At 44.6% G+C, this 14,586-nt stretch overlaps 2 protein-coding genes and 3 non-coding genes across 6 annotated transcripts in view; 1 reads left to right on the top strand and 4 right to left on the bottom strand.

Annotated features, from left to right (window-relative positions):
• Positions 1 to 1,406, bottom strand: part of LOC102215485 (nuclear factor 7, ovary-like) — a 2,895-nt gene extending 1,489 nt beyond the window's left edge. The window contains exons 1-2 of the mRNA XM_005746048.2: positions 1,342 to 1,406; positions 4 to 534 (exon numbers count right to left, since the gene is read on the bottom strand). Coding sequence (XP_005746105.1) covers positions 4 to 525 — 522 coding nt within the window. The 5' untranslated portion in view covers positions 526 to 534; positions 1,342 to 1,406. The remainder of the gene's footprint in view (positions 1 to 3; positions 535 to 1,341) is intronic.
• A 3,348-nt stretch (positions 1,407 to 4,754) lies between these two features.
• Positions 4,755 to 4,826, top strand: trnae-cuc (transfer RNA glutamic acid (anticodon CUC)). The gene has a single exon. It is a non-coding gene; the product is annotated as a tRNA-Glu (tRNA).
• Positions 4,827 to 5,008: 182 nt separating this feature from the next.
• Positions 5,009 to 5,096, bottom strand: trnay-gua (transfer RNA tyrosine (anticodon GUA)). The gene is given in 2 exon segments: positions 5,009 to 5,044; positions 5,060 to 5,096. It is a non-coding gene; the product is annotated as a tRNA-Tyr (tRNA).
• Positions 5,097 to 6,151: 1,055 nt separating this feature from the next.
• The window catches only part of LOC102205369 (E3 ubiquitin-protein ligase DTX1-like), a 40,557-nt gene continuing 32,122 nt past the window's right edge, over positions 6,152 to 14,586 (bottom strand). For both annotated transcript variants that reach the window (XM_005746008.2, XM_005746009.2), the window contains exons 5-12: positions 10,747 to 10,808; positions 10,008 to 10,169; positions 9,833 to 9,894; positions 9,578 to 9,744; positions 9,342 to 9,495; positions 9,158 to 9,247; positions 8,600 to 8,698; positions 6,152 to 8,509 (exon numbers count right to left, since the gene is read on the bottom strand). In XM_005746008.2, the coding sequence (XP_005746065.1) occupies positions 8,378 to 8,509; positions 8,600 to 8,698; positions 9,158 to 9,247; positions 9,342 to 9,495; positions 9,578 to 9,744; positions 9,833 to 9,894; positions 10,008 to 10,169; positions 10,747 to 10,808 (928 nt within the window). In that variant the 3' untranslated portion in view covers positions 6,152 to 8,377. The remainder of the gene's footprint in view (positions 8,510 to 8,599; positions 8,699 to 9,157; positions 9,248 to 9,341; positions 9,496 to 9,577; positions 9,745 to 9,832; positions 9,895 to 10,007; positions 10,170 to 10,746; positions 10,809 to 14,586) is intronic.
• Positions 12,582 to 12,669, bottom strand: trnay-gua (transfer RNA tyrosine (anticodon GUA)). The gene is given in 2 exon segments: positions 12,582 to 12,617; positions 12,633 to 12,669. It is a non-coding gene; the product is annotated as a tRNA-Tyr (tRNA).

The raw sequence follows: 14,586 nt of genomic DNA, 5'->3' as shown, positions 1-14,586 counted from the left end.
AGCAGCAAAGACCCGAGCACCATCTGTCATCTCTCTGTCTGCGTCCTCTTTACCGAGCTCCACTGAGCGTTTGAGCTCCTCAATCTTCAGTCGCATCTCCTCGATCGTCTGCTGGATTTCAGCCTCCATCTTCCCCAGTTTCTCTCCTTTACTCATTTCCTCCAGAGGATGATTGAATTTCACGCAGTCCCAAAGTAATGAAAGAAACACCACACAGAGAAGCAGCGGCAGTGGTTTTAAGTCTAACCCAAGGAGAGCTTCTTCCTGTCTACCTGGCCGTTGCTCTGCCCGTCTGAAGGTATCGACCATCTCAGAGATCAGAGTGTTGACCTGCAGCTCGGGCTTTGGGTAGAACATCTTCATGCAGACGGGACACTGGAACGGGACGTCGGCGTCAACGGGTTCAGTGATGCAGTGTTTGCAGAAGTTGTGTCCACACGGCGTGCTGACCGGATCGGTGAACACATCCAGACACATGGCGCACAGAAACTGATCTTCAGTCAGCAGACAGGCGGCAGCAGCCATGTTTGGACACTGAGAACAGAAAGGAAAGACGCTGGTTACCCAGTGCAGAATAACACGTCCTGTGAGCTGAAGCAGAGCTCTTGTATTGTCCTCAACTCTCTGTTGAGTTCTGCTGTAATTTCTTTTCTTCCGTCTCTGCTCTGTTTGTTCCCTGGCCTGTGCAACATTAGCATCTCAGCGCTGTTTCACCATTATAAGTTTAAGTCATGGATAAATTCCACGGTGGACTGTTTTACCTTAGTTTCTGCCAGGTGTGGTTCAGGTTTGCTATTCGTCCACCTTTGATGCATTTGTGGGTTCAATATTAACACATTTTAAAAATAGTCTGTTAACAACAGGACAACATCGGTGTTTTTTCTACTTTAGCATGTAAACAACATAGAGCATCAGACACGTGACTCAGAAACTGATTCTAAGGTTTCCATTTTTGTTTTTAGTACTTTCCACACATAAACCAAAACTGAAACATCGCATTGTTTTAGATTCCCCAGAGAAGCCTTTGTTTTCGGGGGTATAAAGTTTTAAATATTTGATCGCGTAGTTTATCCGTGCGCTCATGGAGGGGGACAAAGTATTTCTGGAGGTTGGCCAAAGGGGAGGGAGCCAAAACAAACAGGCTGAAATGAAACTTTTAAAACGCTCCTGTTTAAGATCACAAAGCCGTTCACTGATGCGTGAATCACGAGGCGCTTTGCACGCAGAGCCTCGGAACAGAAGCGCAAACACCTGGAACCTTTCACCAAACATCCCCTTCTCCCCTGAAACTTCCTAAACTGAATTTTCATGTTTGCGTTAAGAGTTTTCAGCTCGACTCACCAAAGCTGGGCGGAAACTCCCGAAGAAATCCGATTAATATTTGTTTGCAGACACAAACAAAGCCGTCTTCGATCAGCTGCACAGATGCCGCAAACCGAAAGCGCATCAGTGTTTGAGTGGACTGGACACACTTCCTGTGTGAGCTGTTTAGCTCCACCCACACCTGAGAGGGTAAACAGCTTGAGGAAATGACGTGTACAGACCAGCGGGTGTGTCGGCTAAATGAAAAAACGAATAGAGGCAGATGGTCTTTACTCCTCTTGACCTGCAGCCCAGGAACAGCTCACAGAGGGCAGTGACTTTAACTCCACCTCACCTGTGGAGCCCTCGGATCTACCACCAGGTGTCCTCCTCTCCAGTGTTGTGCCAAAAAGCATTTTTCGATGTTTATTTTTACGCCTCATACCCTTGCTAGCATTGGCAAATAGACTGTAGTTATCATGATTTATTACGGTGTTATAAACAGAATAAAGAAATGACCTGTAGCTCGCAGGACTTATTGTCTTATTGTACATTCAGTGTAATCAATAGAGTTCCCTTTTGGACGCTTAAAATATCTTTATGTTACTGTGATGTTATGTTTGTCCCAATTTCTGCTTCCCTCTTGGGCAGATCTAACGTCTATGACACTTCTTCCTGTATAAATAAAGGATATAAGAATTCACTTTGCCAAAAACAGATCGCCATGTCCATCTTTTGACAGGAATGTACTTTCTGGCCCCAAATAGCTTGATGCCATTCATGACAGATGTGTCTGATAGATTATAGCCACCAGTCACTTTCTGGATCTTCTCCTTCTCCCATAAAGCTGATCAATCAGATGCAAATACTGCTGTGCCTTGTATCTTCAGTCCTTGACTCGTCTATGTTTTCCTGGACAGTTGGTGACTCGTTTCACCTCCACCTGCACTCCCAGCCTCATGTACAGCAGATACCAGTGACACCAGCAGGTAAGAGAAGTGGCAGATCTGCCTTCAGCTCTCATGAAGGCGGCCTTAAAACAGATGGCTTGTATTGATTCAAAATCAACATTACTGCTTTAGACAGACTTCATTCATCTTAATAAACAGTGAGAACAACATAACCTGCTCTCTAAACAGTTCAGTCACATTTCACGTGCATCTGTGGAGTTTCTCTTCCCTCTTTGTTTTCAGCCACTCGGTATCCCAGGTGGCCGAAAACTGTCTTGCTGGCCTGTGGTGTAGACCAAGGCTCCAGTGCGTATTTCTTATTGATGCTTATCATGGAAAGACCAAGACTTTAAATGCTGTTGAAAAACTTTACATCTTATTATGATCTGAGCTCTGTGGTCTGAAGGATCTTCTTGGAGTCGTGGTTTTATTTTCCAGAGAACTGACTGGTCAGCTGGTGGTGACTTCACAACTGTTGACATCACTCGTCAAACATAAGGTAAAAAGTAAACGACCTCTGTCACACTGAAAATCCAGGATTAGACATCACTAGGCCCCAAATCCTGTTCCAACCTATAACATGAATCACAGATGAACCTTTAATCTTTCTACTGAAACAGATTTCTGCATTTTGAGGGTTTATTTACACACCACGAGCATCTGAATTACAGAACAGTACTGAATACTGTTTACAGTTTGATACTAAAAGCTGGCTGAGGCCATCAGAGCAGGACAGGTGGACACGCAGCTGGAGTTTCCTTAAAAAACAAAAACATTATAATGTCCTCACAGAAATACACAAATATTAACTGGAGAGGTTCATTTGTTGTCGTCTCCAGCCCCTTGATCGCCGCTGAAGGATGAGATGAGATTATAGATCCTTGTGGTGTACGGGACAAAGTCTTTCTTATAGGTGATGACAGTTTTGGCGTGTGCCGTCTTGTAGACCTCCTGGTTTGGATCCTGCGGCTCTTCCACTTCTTCTTTTTTCACTGAGTAAGAGGAGGGCAATCATAAACATTCATTATCAGTTACTTCTATGAATATATGTGTCAGCAATAAAGGGTAGCACTGTGCAAACAAACTGGATCAGCTAATATTGAAAGTAAATGAAATTTGTTATTTCAGACTAGAGAGAGAATCTGTTTCTTTATACGCCACAGCTGCAGGTCAGTAACCTCTGTTTTGTCCCGTTTGTGGTTCCTTCCTCTCTCACCAACCAGCAGTAAGCTGCGTATCCAGTGTATGTAAGCAGCCTCCGTTTGCAGGAAGAAAGGGGCACGTCTCAGAGCTCCTCTTAGATTCATCTCATTTTAATATTTCTTCAGTTTCTTCACATTAAATGAGTAACATCTGCCAGCATACCCGATGACACTCATCAAAAAGAGGCTCTTAAATAATTCGGCGTACTTCAGTTTGAGAATATTGTTTGCGCATGTGTGAATTTCACAGTTCACGTCGCTCACCTGGCGCGACCTCGCAGCGACCTGTGTATTTCAGGTAAGCGTACGAGCCGACCATGGTCCAAATACCAATCGCGTACACGGCGGATACTCTGGCGTTCCACTTCAGCAGATCTTTGAACTTCATGGCTGCTTCGCTCCACAGCGCTTTATTATTTCATGAACGTGTTTAGATTCCTTTCGCTAGAGCGTTATGGGCGCCGCCATGACAGTCACCCCGGAAGTACTAAAAAATAACCGGTCGCGTGTTTTTTTTTCCATTATTTTTTTAATTTTATCATTAAAATCTAGAAATTGTTGATTATTTATGTCACAGGGTTCCGAGATAAAATCGCTCACAGTTCATAGACTCACACCATTTTTCAGCATGTGTAACTTTATAAGTGCAGGATATCCCCACTAAACTGACGGGGTTGAAAAACATATTTAAGCTCTGTTCAAATCAAATCAGTTTTACACTGGCACTGGGAGAACAGGCCTTCACACAAACTGCAGAATGGATGGACTTAAGCAGACCTTAAAAGAAGCTGGTCTGGTAATTCTCCTATTTAACTCATTGTCCCCCAGTGGACACACCACTCGGTTTCATCTCAAGTCCTGAGATTTGGTTGATGAAGAAGAAGAGTATGGGCATAACAGAGGATGAAAAAAAAACAGCTTGAAAATGTATGTTATAGCTTAATTACGGAATTATATAATTATTTCACTTTAATTTGTTTTGTTTGTTTTTTTGTTTAGTTCTTCAATTCAATTCAATTTTACTTACAGCTAGTAAGGTAAGAATCACAACAACAGTTGCCTCAAGGTGTTTTATATTGTGAGGTAAAAATCCTACAATGATACGAAGAAAATGAAGAAAACCCTGAAAAATCATATGAACCTCCATGAACAGGCACTTTGGTGACAGTGGCAAGGAAGAACTCCCTTTTAACAGGAAGAAATGTTAGCAGAACCAGGCTAAAGAACAACAAATTATATCATTGGCTGAGATCACCTTTACAGACTTTTCATCGTCATACACAGGGTTGATGTGTATCACTCCCTGGTGGTCTAGTGGTTAGGATTCGGCGCTCTCACCGCCGCGGCCCGGGTTCGATTCCCGGTCAGGGAACACATATTTTGTTTGAGCATAATTCATGTTTTACGCAAGCGATTCAATTTCACGTGGACGCACCTGTTAGGTCACGTGAGGTATACGCCAAAACTGTTACGTGCAAAAATAATCGCGTTTCATTTAGTAAGTCCGCGTTATAAACAGAGATCTTGGCCAAAGTTTTTGTGAAAAGAAACCTCTCCTTCGAGCCGGATTCGAACCAGCGACCTAAGGATCACTGTGATCAGCCTCTACAGTCCTCCGCTCTACCAACTGAGCTATCGAAGGGGGATGTGGACCGAGCAGCGTCACAGCTGTTTTGATCAAAACACGCACTGGGATCTGTTTTTCTAGTTTACGTCCCTCATTGCAGCCACTAAAGATCTGACCAACACAATAATGAAGTTTCAGTCTTTCTTTATTTTTCTCTTGTAGTAATCATTCACACTCCAGCAGTTACTCTGGAAATACTTACACTTTCCTTGTCATGTCTGTGACGCTCTCCCGTCCCTTTCTCCCTATCCCATACTAACACCCTAGCATCAAACCTCCCACCTTCATGGATAAAAAGAAAAACCTACATTTCAAAGTGTTCGAACGGCCTCAGACAGTGCACACTTCTGGTCCGGATCCGGATGAGCCAGACAAGACAAACAGAAATGAAACTTTGTTTGTTTCAAAGCATTCTTTTATTAATAAAAAGACAATTTAAGACCTAATTGATCATACAAAATCAGCATTCTCCTCAGTCGCTGTGCAGTGTTTGAGCCAAAGAGCTGAAACTGCATCAACATAAGAGGAAGTTGTGATTTTTTTAATAACATTTTCAGATATTTTATTTGCTGCTGAACGAAGGCTGGACGATCCCATCTACAAATATCTGCTGTGAAACCTTCAAATGTCTGCAGAACAGCAGCAGGACAGCTGATATGTAGAAACCTCACAGAACAGCAAGTGTACAAGGTGTCTGACTCTCTATTCAAATTCATTACATGTCACACTCAGATAAAAGTCTACCATCAAATTCCTTTTCCAAAAGAAAAGATGATGCAAATCAGCTTCTGTACACTGACAGGGGGGGGGGAGGAAAAAAGACATATTTAATAATACTGTCTTTGTAAACATGTTATGACATAAAAAAAAAAAATCAAAACAAAAAAAAAAGGAGCATAATCAATACAACATAAATGTACAAAAAATGAAAAGGCAATTTAATCTATAATAGTGTCAAGAAATATGCTATTAAAAAGCAAAGGTGTACCTAAATACCATTAAAAAAAGTAATAAAGAAGTGAAGGAAGTACCATTGTCGTATTCACCAAAATAAAAGCTTAAAACGGGAGAATGTTTGTGGCATACACAGTACACAGACGTCGAGATAAGAGGTCATTTAGAGACCCAACTCAGAGACTGGGCAAAATGTTTTCAGTCGTGGAGACAAGTGGAGAGACAGGGTAGGAGCACGCTTTCTTAAATGAATCCTAGGAAGAGATGTACTCAAATGAATCAATCCTGGTGCTAATGTGTGCTGATTGGTCCGTTAAGGATTTACGATTGGTTTTCAAACGATAACAGTGTGGGTGTGGCTAAAGGCCAGCACAAACGTCCATGGGCGTAGAAGAAGCCGGTGGTCGTGTTGGATGACGGTGATGTTTTCAGGAGGCTGCCCTAAACTGGATGGTGGTGCTGTGACGGCCCTAATACTCAGGAATCATTTCACTAGCTGTTTATTTGACAGCTATTGAGAACATTTCCCGAAGAAGAAGACAATTTTAAACCATGAAATTTGCGATGTTTTTCTACAGTTCCCCAGAATGCCATGTATTCCGGCCCATCTCACAGCGTTTGAACCCCCCAAAAGAGCCAATCAGAAGTCAGTTTGAGCTGTGTGGTGGTGGGCGGGCACAGCAAAGATGAAGACCTAGTGTGGTTTCTGTTCTCATGGGAGGAGCCAGAGATGTTTATAATGTTTAATGTTTGTGGGCTAAAAAGCTTTTAAGTGGTCAAACCTTTGAAGCAGTTTTTAATCAGATTCGACTGGCGACTCTATAAATGCAGATGTTTCAGAGATGAGGAGATTCCATCTGTTTTCTATCAGCAGCCTCCTCCAACACCACAGCGTTAGAACCAGCTCAGAGGCATAATCTCTCGAGCGTGTCCAGGGCCTCTTCCTTTGTGGAGCTGCCTAAAACACCTCAGCTGAGCTCCTTCTGCATGATGAGCTCCTCAGATACGTTTGTGGAGGAGTCTCATTTCTGCTCCTTGTGTCCTCAATCTTATCCCTTCGGTCCCTACCTGCATCTCAGGGCCACAGGAATGTTTGACCGGCAGATCTACAGATTAACCTTCACCCTCAGATTAGCCTGTTTTGGAAGGTACTAATTCTCATCTGTCTGCTTCATGCTCAGCTGCAAACAGGTCTAGTGTGAGAAGGAGGTCACTGCTGGCCAAAGCCCAGAGATAACGAAGCCCTACAACACCATAAATTTGATATTGTTTTTATTGTTTTGCTTTTTAAAAAAAGCGTGCAACAGCCCTTTTTTGTCACTCAGCAGATCTCCTGACCTTCAGACCTCCTGCCCAATCTGATCCCATCCTCACGCTCGTGTCTCCCTCCTCTTTAACCGCTACCCGAGACGTTCATCACAGCTCTAATGAAACGCTTCATAGAGAGAAAAACTGCATCCAGTGAAACTCTGATCTGTCAGGAACAAAAGAATGAAATAAAGAAAATGGTACCTGTGTCTAAGGTTAACTCGTACCACAGTGGCTCGATAGTAAGACTCCGAAGGCGCCCAGCAGGTGAGCGGGGGTCGGTTTGGTCTTTAGTCATTTCACACACACATGATCACACAGAGCTGAGCTCGTGTAAAACCATCAGGTTAAGAGGTAAAATATGGAATAACTAAATGAGGAGGACTATAGTAACAATGAGGAAATAAAGTGGATAACTCAGCCTGCAGACTGACATGTAGTTCAAAAGAAAACCCGCCAGGGGGCGCCGCAGCACTGCACTTCAACCGCAGGCGAGCAGGTGGTTTGAACAAAGGCAGCACTCAGCCTCTCCTCCTCTCCGAAAAGTTAGTGTTACTCTACTCCTATCCTACGCTACGTCCGTGCACCATCCCTCGTTCTTCCTGCTGCCCCTCCTCCCTCTGTCCTTACAGCCCCAAGCTGCTCCGTAGTCTTCCTCTCTTTGTCCTTCCTCTCCCAGTTTTTATTGAACTGCTCTAACTTTTTTTCCTTCTTTTTTTGACTCTTTCCCAGTAAAGTAAACTTATTTTTATTATTAGTACGGATTCACTCTGACCGCTGTCGTTTAGTACCTAAATCCACCTCTTCCTCCTCGTCACTCTGGCTTTTCTAGAGCTGCTGCTGCTTCTTCAAACTTCCACTCACTGCGGTTGATGTGACTAAACAAATTCAGCATCCCCGTTACCCCAAATCGCCCTGCGCCCCCTGCTAACTGCTGGCAGAGAGATTCTGTCTCCTCCTCCTCCTATTATTTTCATGGTTCAGCCGCCTCCTCTTCCCTTCCACCCTCCGTCTCCTCCTCTCGCGTTGCCCTCTCACTTCTCCATCAGTGCGTCGTCCTCCGTGATGCCCTGAGCTCGCAGCTCTTCCAGGACGTTGTCGAGGTGTCCGGGGTCGGGGAAGCCGTGGCCCGTCAGGTTGGAGCCGAACTCCGTCTTATGATGGACCTTAAAATGAAGGGGAGCGACGGGAGAACGTGTCAGTCTTTACATCACAAACTAACAACCAATCCGATTCACTCTTAGGTCTGAAGTTACCTCGTTCCAGATGACGGTGTCCGACTCTCCTGTAGTGCTTGAAGTACCGACTGAGAAGATCAACCTGCGGTCCCACGCTACCAGGAGCAGTCTGAGTACCTGAGAGGCGAAAAAAAAATTAGAGATTCAGCCCAGCCTAAAATCAAACATCCATATTTTCCCCGCTGACTGCAGACTGGTTATAGGCACTGTACACTGTGAGGTATTAGAGAGAGAAAACCAATAAGATAGCCCCCACAGTGACAAGACCGTGGTAAAGTGGGGAGGAAGCAACGGACTAAACTAACCAATTGAAATGCCCAGTGCATCATGGGAAGTCCCCCATCAGCTTGAGCATTTAGCAGGACAACAAAGGGGTCACCCAGACAGAGGTGGTACCTCGGGAGAGGAGCCTGGTAGCAGAAGTCTCCGCCTCCCATTTTACTTTGAGCTTAATTATACTGAAGTGAGGTGTCCATCTCTACAGCCGACATCTCCAAAACTGGGCGACCCAAACCGAAACCATCTAACACTAAACAAATCTGACAGCGGGACGAATGGACGCCTGTTGGTGGTTACCTTGCGTCCTTTCTCGCTGTCTGGGAGGTAGCAGTGTCGGGGAAAGCCTCTGGCAGTGAAGGGCTTCCCTGGATTCGGGTGCTCTGGTCCCTGAAAGGAGAGGAGCAACGTTAGAGGGTGTCAAACGCCACCTGTGAGGGCCAAACAGGGCCGCTGGTCCAGGTGTTTGAAGTGTTGGTGGTACCTGAATGCCTGGTGGGATGTTGTAGATGATGCGTATGGTTTTGCAGTCGGGGTGGCCCGGTAAAGAGTGTGGGATGACATGGTATTCCATCTTCCCTGCCGGCTGGTTTCCAGTCTTCACGCCGTAGATGGTTTTACAGGTGGGACACTGGAGACTGAAGAGAGGAGGAAGCAGATCCATTAAACGAAGGACTTTCCTAAAACCTGAGAGGATGAGGAGCGTGGTCTGGTTCTAACCTGCCGTCCTTGTTGCCGTTATTATACATGGCCACCAGACACTGGAAGTGGTACTGGTGCCCGCACTGTGCCAGCCGTCCAACTGACTCCGCCCTGGACACAGGCCCCACCCCTGGACCCTTGTATCCAGACGGGCCCCCCAGTGGCTCCATGCAGATGGTGCAGTCCTGGGAAATATTCAGACAGAGGAAAGGCTCATTCCCCTTTCTCTCTGCACGTGGTATGGAATTTCATGATAAAAAACTGAGGTCTCACCTCCTCTGGTGGACTTTTTACTTTTTGCAGGTACTTCTTCACCACCTCCTCTGGAGTTTTACCTGCGCACAGAGAGAAGGACGGGAGACGACGGGATGAAACCTGCGGCTGATGGTTCAACATCTCTACAACTGTGAAAGCTGAAAGGACAAAATGGAGAGATCACCACGCGTACCTTTGCGAGCCTGTTTCTTGGTGGTCTTCCTGCAGCAGTGGCCGAAGCCGGGCACCGGCTTGACGTCGCTCTTGCTAACAGGCGGAGGGTGAAGCACGAGCTTCGGAGGCCTGGTCAAACACACGGGCAGAGCGGCAGCACTCATCAGGATTCCCGTGATCCCTGAAACACAACCGAAAGAAACAGTCTGTGAGAAGAGCGCTGTGGTTTCTGCATTCTTACTAACGCTAAAGTTGTTTATATTCAATTCAATTTTATTTATACAGCGCCAAATCACAACAACAGTCGCCTCAAGGTGCATTTAGATTGTAAGGTAGACCCTGCAACATTACATACAGAGAAAAACCCAACAATCATGTGACCCCCCTATGAGCAAGCACAGTGGGAAGGAAAAACTTCCTTTTAACAGGAAGAACCAGGCTCAGGGAGGGGCGGGGCCATCTGCTGCGACCGGTTGGGGTGAGGGGAGGAAGAGATATACTCAAATATTATAAAAATTAGATTGTCAGCCATGGAAAAATCTGGTGGTGGAGCACAGGAATTATGAAAAGGTGACCGGCAGACTGTACAGAAGGACACCTGCCATCAGATCCTGACCTACTTATGTGCTAATGATGTTACTGGTAACAGCAGACTGTTCAAAGTCGTGGATCCCGTTTATATTGCAATAAACGGCCAGTTATTCGGTTTCCCTCGTGTAGCTGTATTGAGATATTTGAATGTCTTGGATAATTCTTACCGGCCAGCGCAGGGTGAACAGGACTGGATCCGTTGAGGTTCTTCACCGGGACGGTGGGCACGCTGCAGGAGAAGAAGACAAAGCGTTTAGCCCGATGCGTTTCCACGCTTCCTCACAGGCGCTCAGATCACACACTAAACCTCAATACTCACTAAGAAAAACTGATGACTGTCATTTTCACACAGGTAAACGTGCAGAGAGACAGAAATGGAACCAAATAAAGAAGAAATTCACTCGTTATTTTTATCTCCTCGATGTGTCACGTACGCGTCTTCTTCCTCTGTGCACCGTTTTGTTTGGAGGAGTGTGTGCAGGACTGCCGGGTGTGTGTGTGTTTATGAGAGCTAATCCTCGGAGTTTCCATCTGCTCACTGAGCTCAAAGAGATGGACGTCACACAGCTGCTTGCTGGGATTACCTGCCTCGTCACGAAGCCCATCGTCATCACCACCTTGCAGAGATTCACACTGACTGACTCACACCAGTGAATTTCTTTCTAATAATCAATGTTTTTTCTGTTTTTGTTTCACACTGAAGCCTCAGGTCAGGTGAAAACTAAAAATACTACAGCTTACAACAGACTGTCCAGGAAGTCTTATTATGTTAACAGACTGTTACTTTTGTTATTCTGATATTTACACCCTGCAGATCGCTCAACAAGCTTGTTTTAACATTCAATCCCCACAAACGACCACAGCCCATTTTGAAATCTGTAACTCTCATATCTACTCTGTAAGAGGCAAACGTGTACTATCCCGGGTCTGTTTATGTTTTGCACTTTTACAGATTATGTAACATAACATCCTGGTTTAAATCTGACAAGTTTGGTAACAGGTTGTTTATTTAAACTGTTAACTGGTTTAGTTTGAACTCACCTTACCCACCTGTGTTCCAGGAGCAAAAGGAGGAAATGTACTTTCACTTCCTGTATTTATAGCTTCCTGGTTAATCAGGAAGGGGTCACAAGGTCACAAGAAGAGACTGAGTGTTATTTGATAAAGCTGATTTCAGAGTGTTTATAGAGAAATGGATTTGTTGTAATATGTATCGACTACACACTGCAGAGTTTGATTGCTTGGAAAGAGTAGCTGTACAGGTTTGAGTATAGAAATGTTTGCCTTACATACCTAATGGATTGTCCAGGGCTGAGTGGACTATTTAAGCAGATGAAAGCAGGTGTTTGGGGGGATGACCAGGTCAGTGTAGCTGTGTGCAGTTTGACCTGATTTAACTTCAGTTATGTTTATTCGAACTGAGTTAGCTATGGAGTTGAGTTTCTTATTTATTTTTTTGTAAATATTGTTTGGTCATAAAATGGTGAATAAATGGACAGCTTCTGTCTCCTGCCATTCTTTAGCTGCTTAGGTCACGTTCTACCACACTGACTTCTTTCACTCTTCTGATGACATAAAAGACGAGTAAAATAAAGAATAACGTCATTTTTTATGTTGCTTTCATTAGTTGCGTTTCATTTTAAGCCATCCATCATCCGTCTTTCTTCTGTTTTTCCAGCTTGATGACCACACAGCTGATAGACTGGGCTTAACGATGCGTTCCTTAAGTTTTTGGCGGAGCAACTCAGACAGTTGGAGCAGATGCTCCACGATGGCAGCACTGAACAGTAAGCTTTTATTCTGTACTCTCACTGTTGTGTATTTTTGACTCTCTAAATAACACTTTTCCTTGAACGTGCTTCTGACATCCGAGTTCTGAGGTATCTGGAACGCAGAATAACAAACCGGTAGTGACTTCCATGTTTTACACACACTGAGCAAACACTCAAAATCTAGTGTTGTGTCCCAGCTCTGTCCTCTACAGGAGAGAAAACAGAGCACCTCCTTCGAGCCGGATTCGAACCAGCGACCTAAGGATCACTGTGATCAGCCTCTACAGTCCTCCGCTCTACCAACTGAGCTATCGAAGGGGCTGGCTCGGCTCCCCCTGCCACGACACAAATGCAAACAGGGAACGTGCGACAGGCCTGAGAGACGGCAGCGATGATCTGCTGTTTCCTGTTGCTGGTTAAGCTTTAACAGGCCACTAAGCAGCTTTCACCTACCTCACTCAGCGACGCATGACCACGCACGAGCGAGTGACTCACTGCTATCTGTGTGCATCAGGAAGTGTGTGAGAGGTGTTTGTTCACGCTTATAAGCAGATAAACAGAAGGTGTGAGGAGAAGAAGAGTAAACATACGCACTCGAATACCAAGAACCTCCAAACACGAATAACACAACACTGAACACACTTTCTGCCTTCAGCTCTCACACACGATGACCGAAGCTGCTTGTGTGCAGTCGTGTTATTTCTCCTACCACAAACACGTGGATCCGCTTCGCCTAGCGGGACATACAGTTTCTGTGTTTTAAACAGACAGAGAGGAGCAGATTTATTAGACACACGTTTTGATTTTTCAGTGTTTCCACACAACAAATTTTAATTCCTACAAACCACATTTAGTTTGAAATAGAAGCACGGGAATAAAAATGGATGAATGAAAACCCGACTGTGACGATTCTGTTCTAATCTGTTGTTGATTAAAGTATTACAGAGTCACCGTTTTTTAAAATGATACCAATATTCACTCAAACAGCTCAAGTTAGAATTTTTTTCTACTGATTTTGATACAAAGAAATTTTGTTTTGTAAGAAGTACCAGACGAGATTTATCGTTTTCCCCGCATATGAATAATTTGGTGCTCAGAGGAAAATCCCCGAGACTTTGATTTGGTTTTTAAAAAGCTTTAGGACAGGTTTAACTTCCTCAAGCTTAAAACAGACGGCTGTTGTTTTTTAAAGCAGGATAACGCACTGACACAAACAGACTCTTTGCCTTAACGATAAACGGATCAACCCTGCTTAGCGTGCAGTCAGCCCTCCACTCACTTCATGTATTAACTTATTTAAGGCGGTATGAGGCACGTAGTGCACCCACATCCCTGTACACATCATTACAGCCCGAGGCAGCAGCCGTCAGCTCTGACAGCCCATAAACTTTTGGACAATGTGCCAACAAAAAAAATCAACACAGAAGATTTTAAATTAAACAATCAAGATGTGTTCAAAGTCCAAACTTTGAGCTTTAACTCAAAGTTTAACAAAAGTCTTGCATTTACTGTGTAAGAATTACAGCCATTTTTACACGCAGGATCATATTTTCACAGGCTGGATTTATCCAGTGCAGAGTGTGGTGGTGTTCAGCGTGCAAAAATGTGTCACACCTGCTGATTATGAGGCTGAGATGAGTAAAATATCACCGGTGAGCTTCCCGGTGTCTCATAAGAACGTGGACAGCATAATCAATGGTGATGCAATGAGCTGGATCAGACATCCGATCCATTTTATTCAGTTACGTTATTTCAATATACAAGAAGAATCAGTGTCGAGTTATACTGGTACTGATAAATCCTCACAATGCCCATCCCTCATCCTCCTCCAGCAGAATCCATCAGTGCATTTTGAGGACCAACAACTGAATCACATCAGTTCACATGAAAGGTCTATTTTAGCAATAATCCAACTGCTGTGTGTAGCAGGACGACTATCACGTCGTAATCTCGTCATATTTCCATCTGCGTTAACGAGCTCAGCGTGTCAAATGAGCGCTCTGCTGTCGTGTGCACTCAAAGTCGTTTAAGCTCTTAAAGATTTATTTATGACAACACGCGAGTAGCAGCGCGCTCGCTGATGACAGAGGGGAAACACCGACACCATGTTGGATCTGCACCGGATCAAGTCGGCGAGTGACAACGACGGCAGGAATCTCACACACACACACACACACACACACACACACACGCGGGCGCGATAGAGGGAACAGAGACGTGGGACCAGGGCAGACA

The sequence above is a fragment of the Pundamilia nyererei genome, unplaced genomic scaffold (assembly GCF_000239375.1).
Source record: "Pundamilia nyererei isolate P.nyererei 1_Seehausen unplaced genomic scaffold, PunNye1.0 scaffold00171, whole genome shotgun sequence".
Classification (NCBI taxonomy): Eukaryota; Metazoa; Chordata; class Actinopteri; order Cichliformes; family Cichlidae; genus Pundamilia; species Pundamilia nyererei.
The sequence above is the reverse complement of the archived record's forward strand: the minus strand, read 5'-3'. Positions and strand labels throughout refer to the sequence as shown.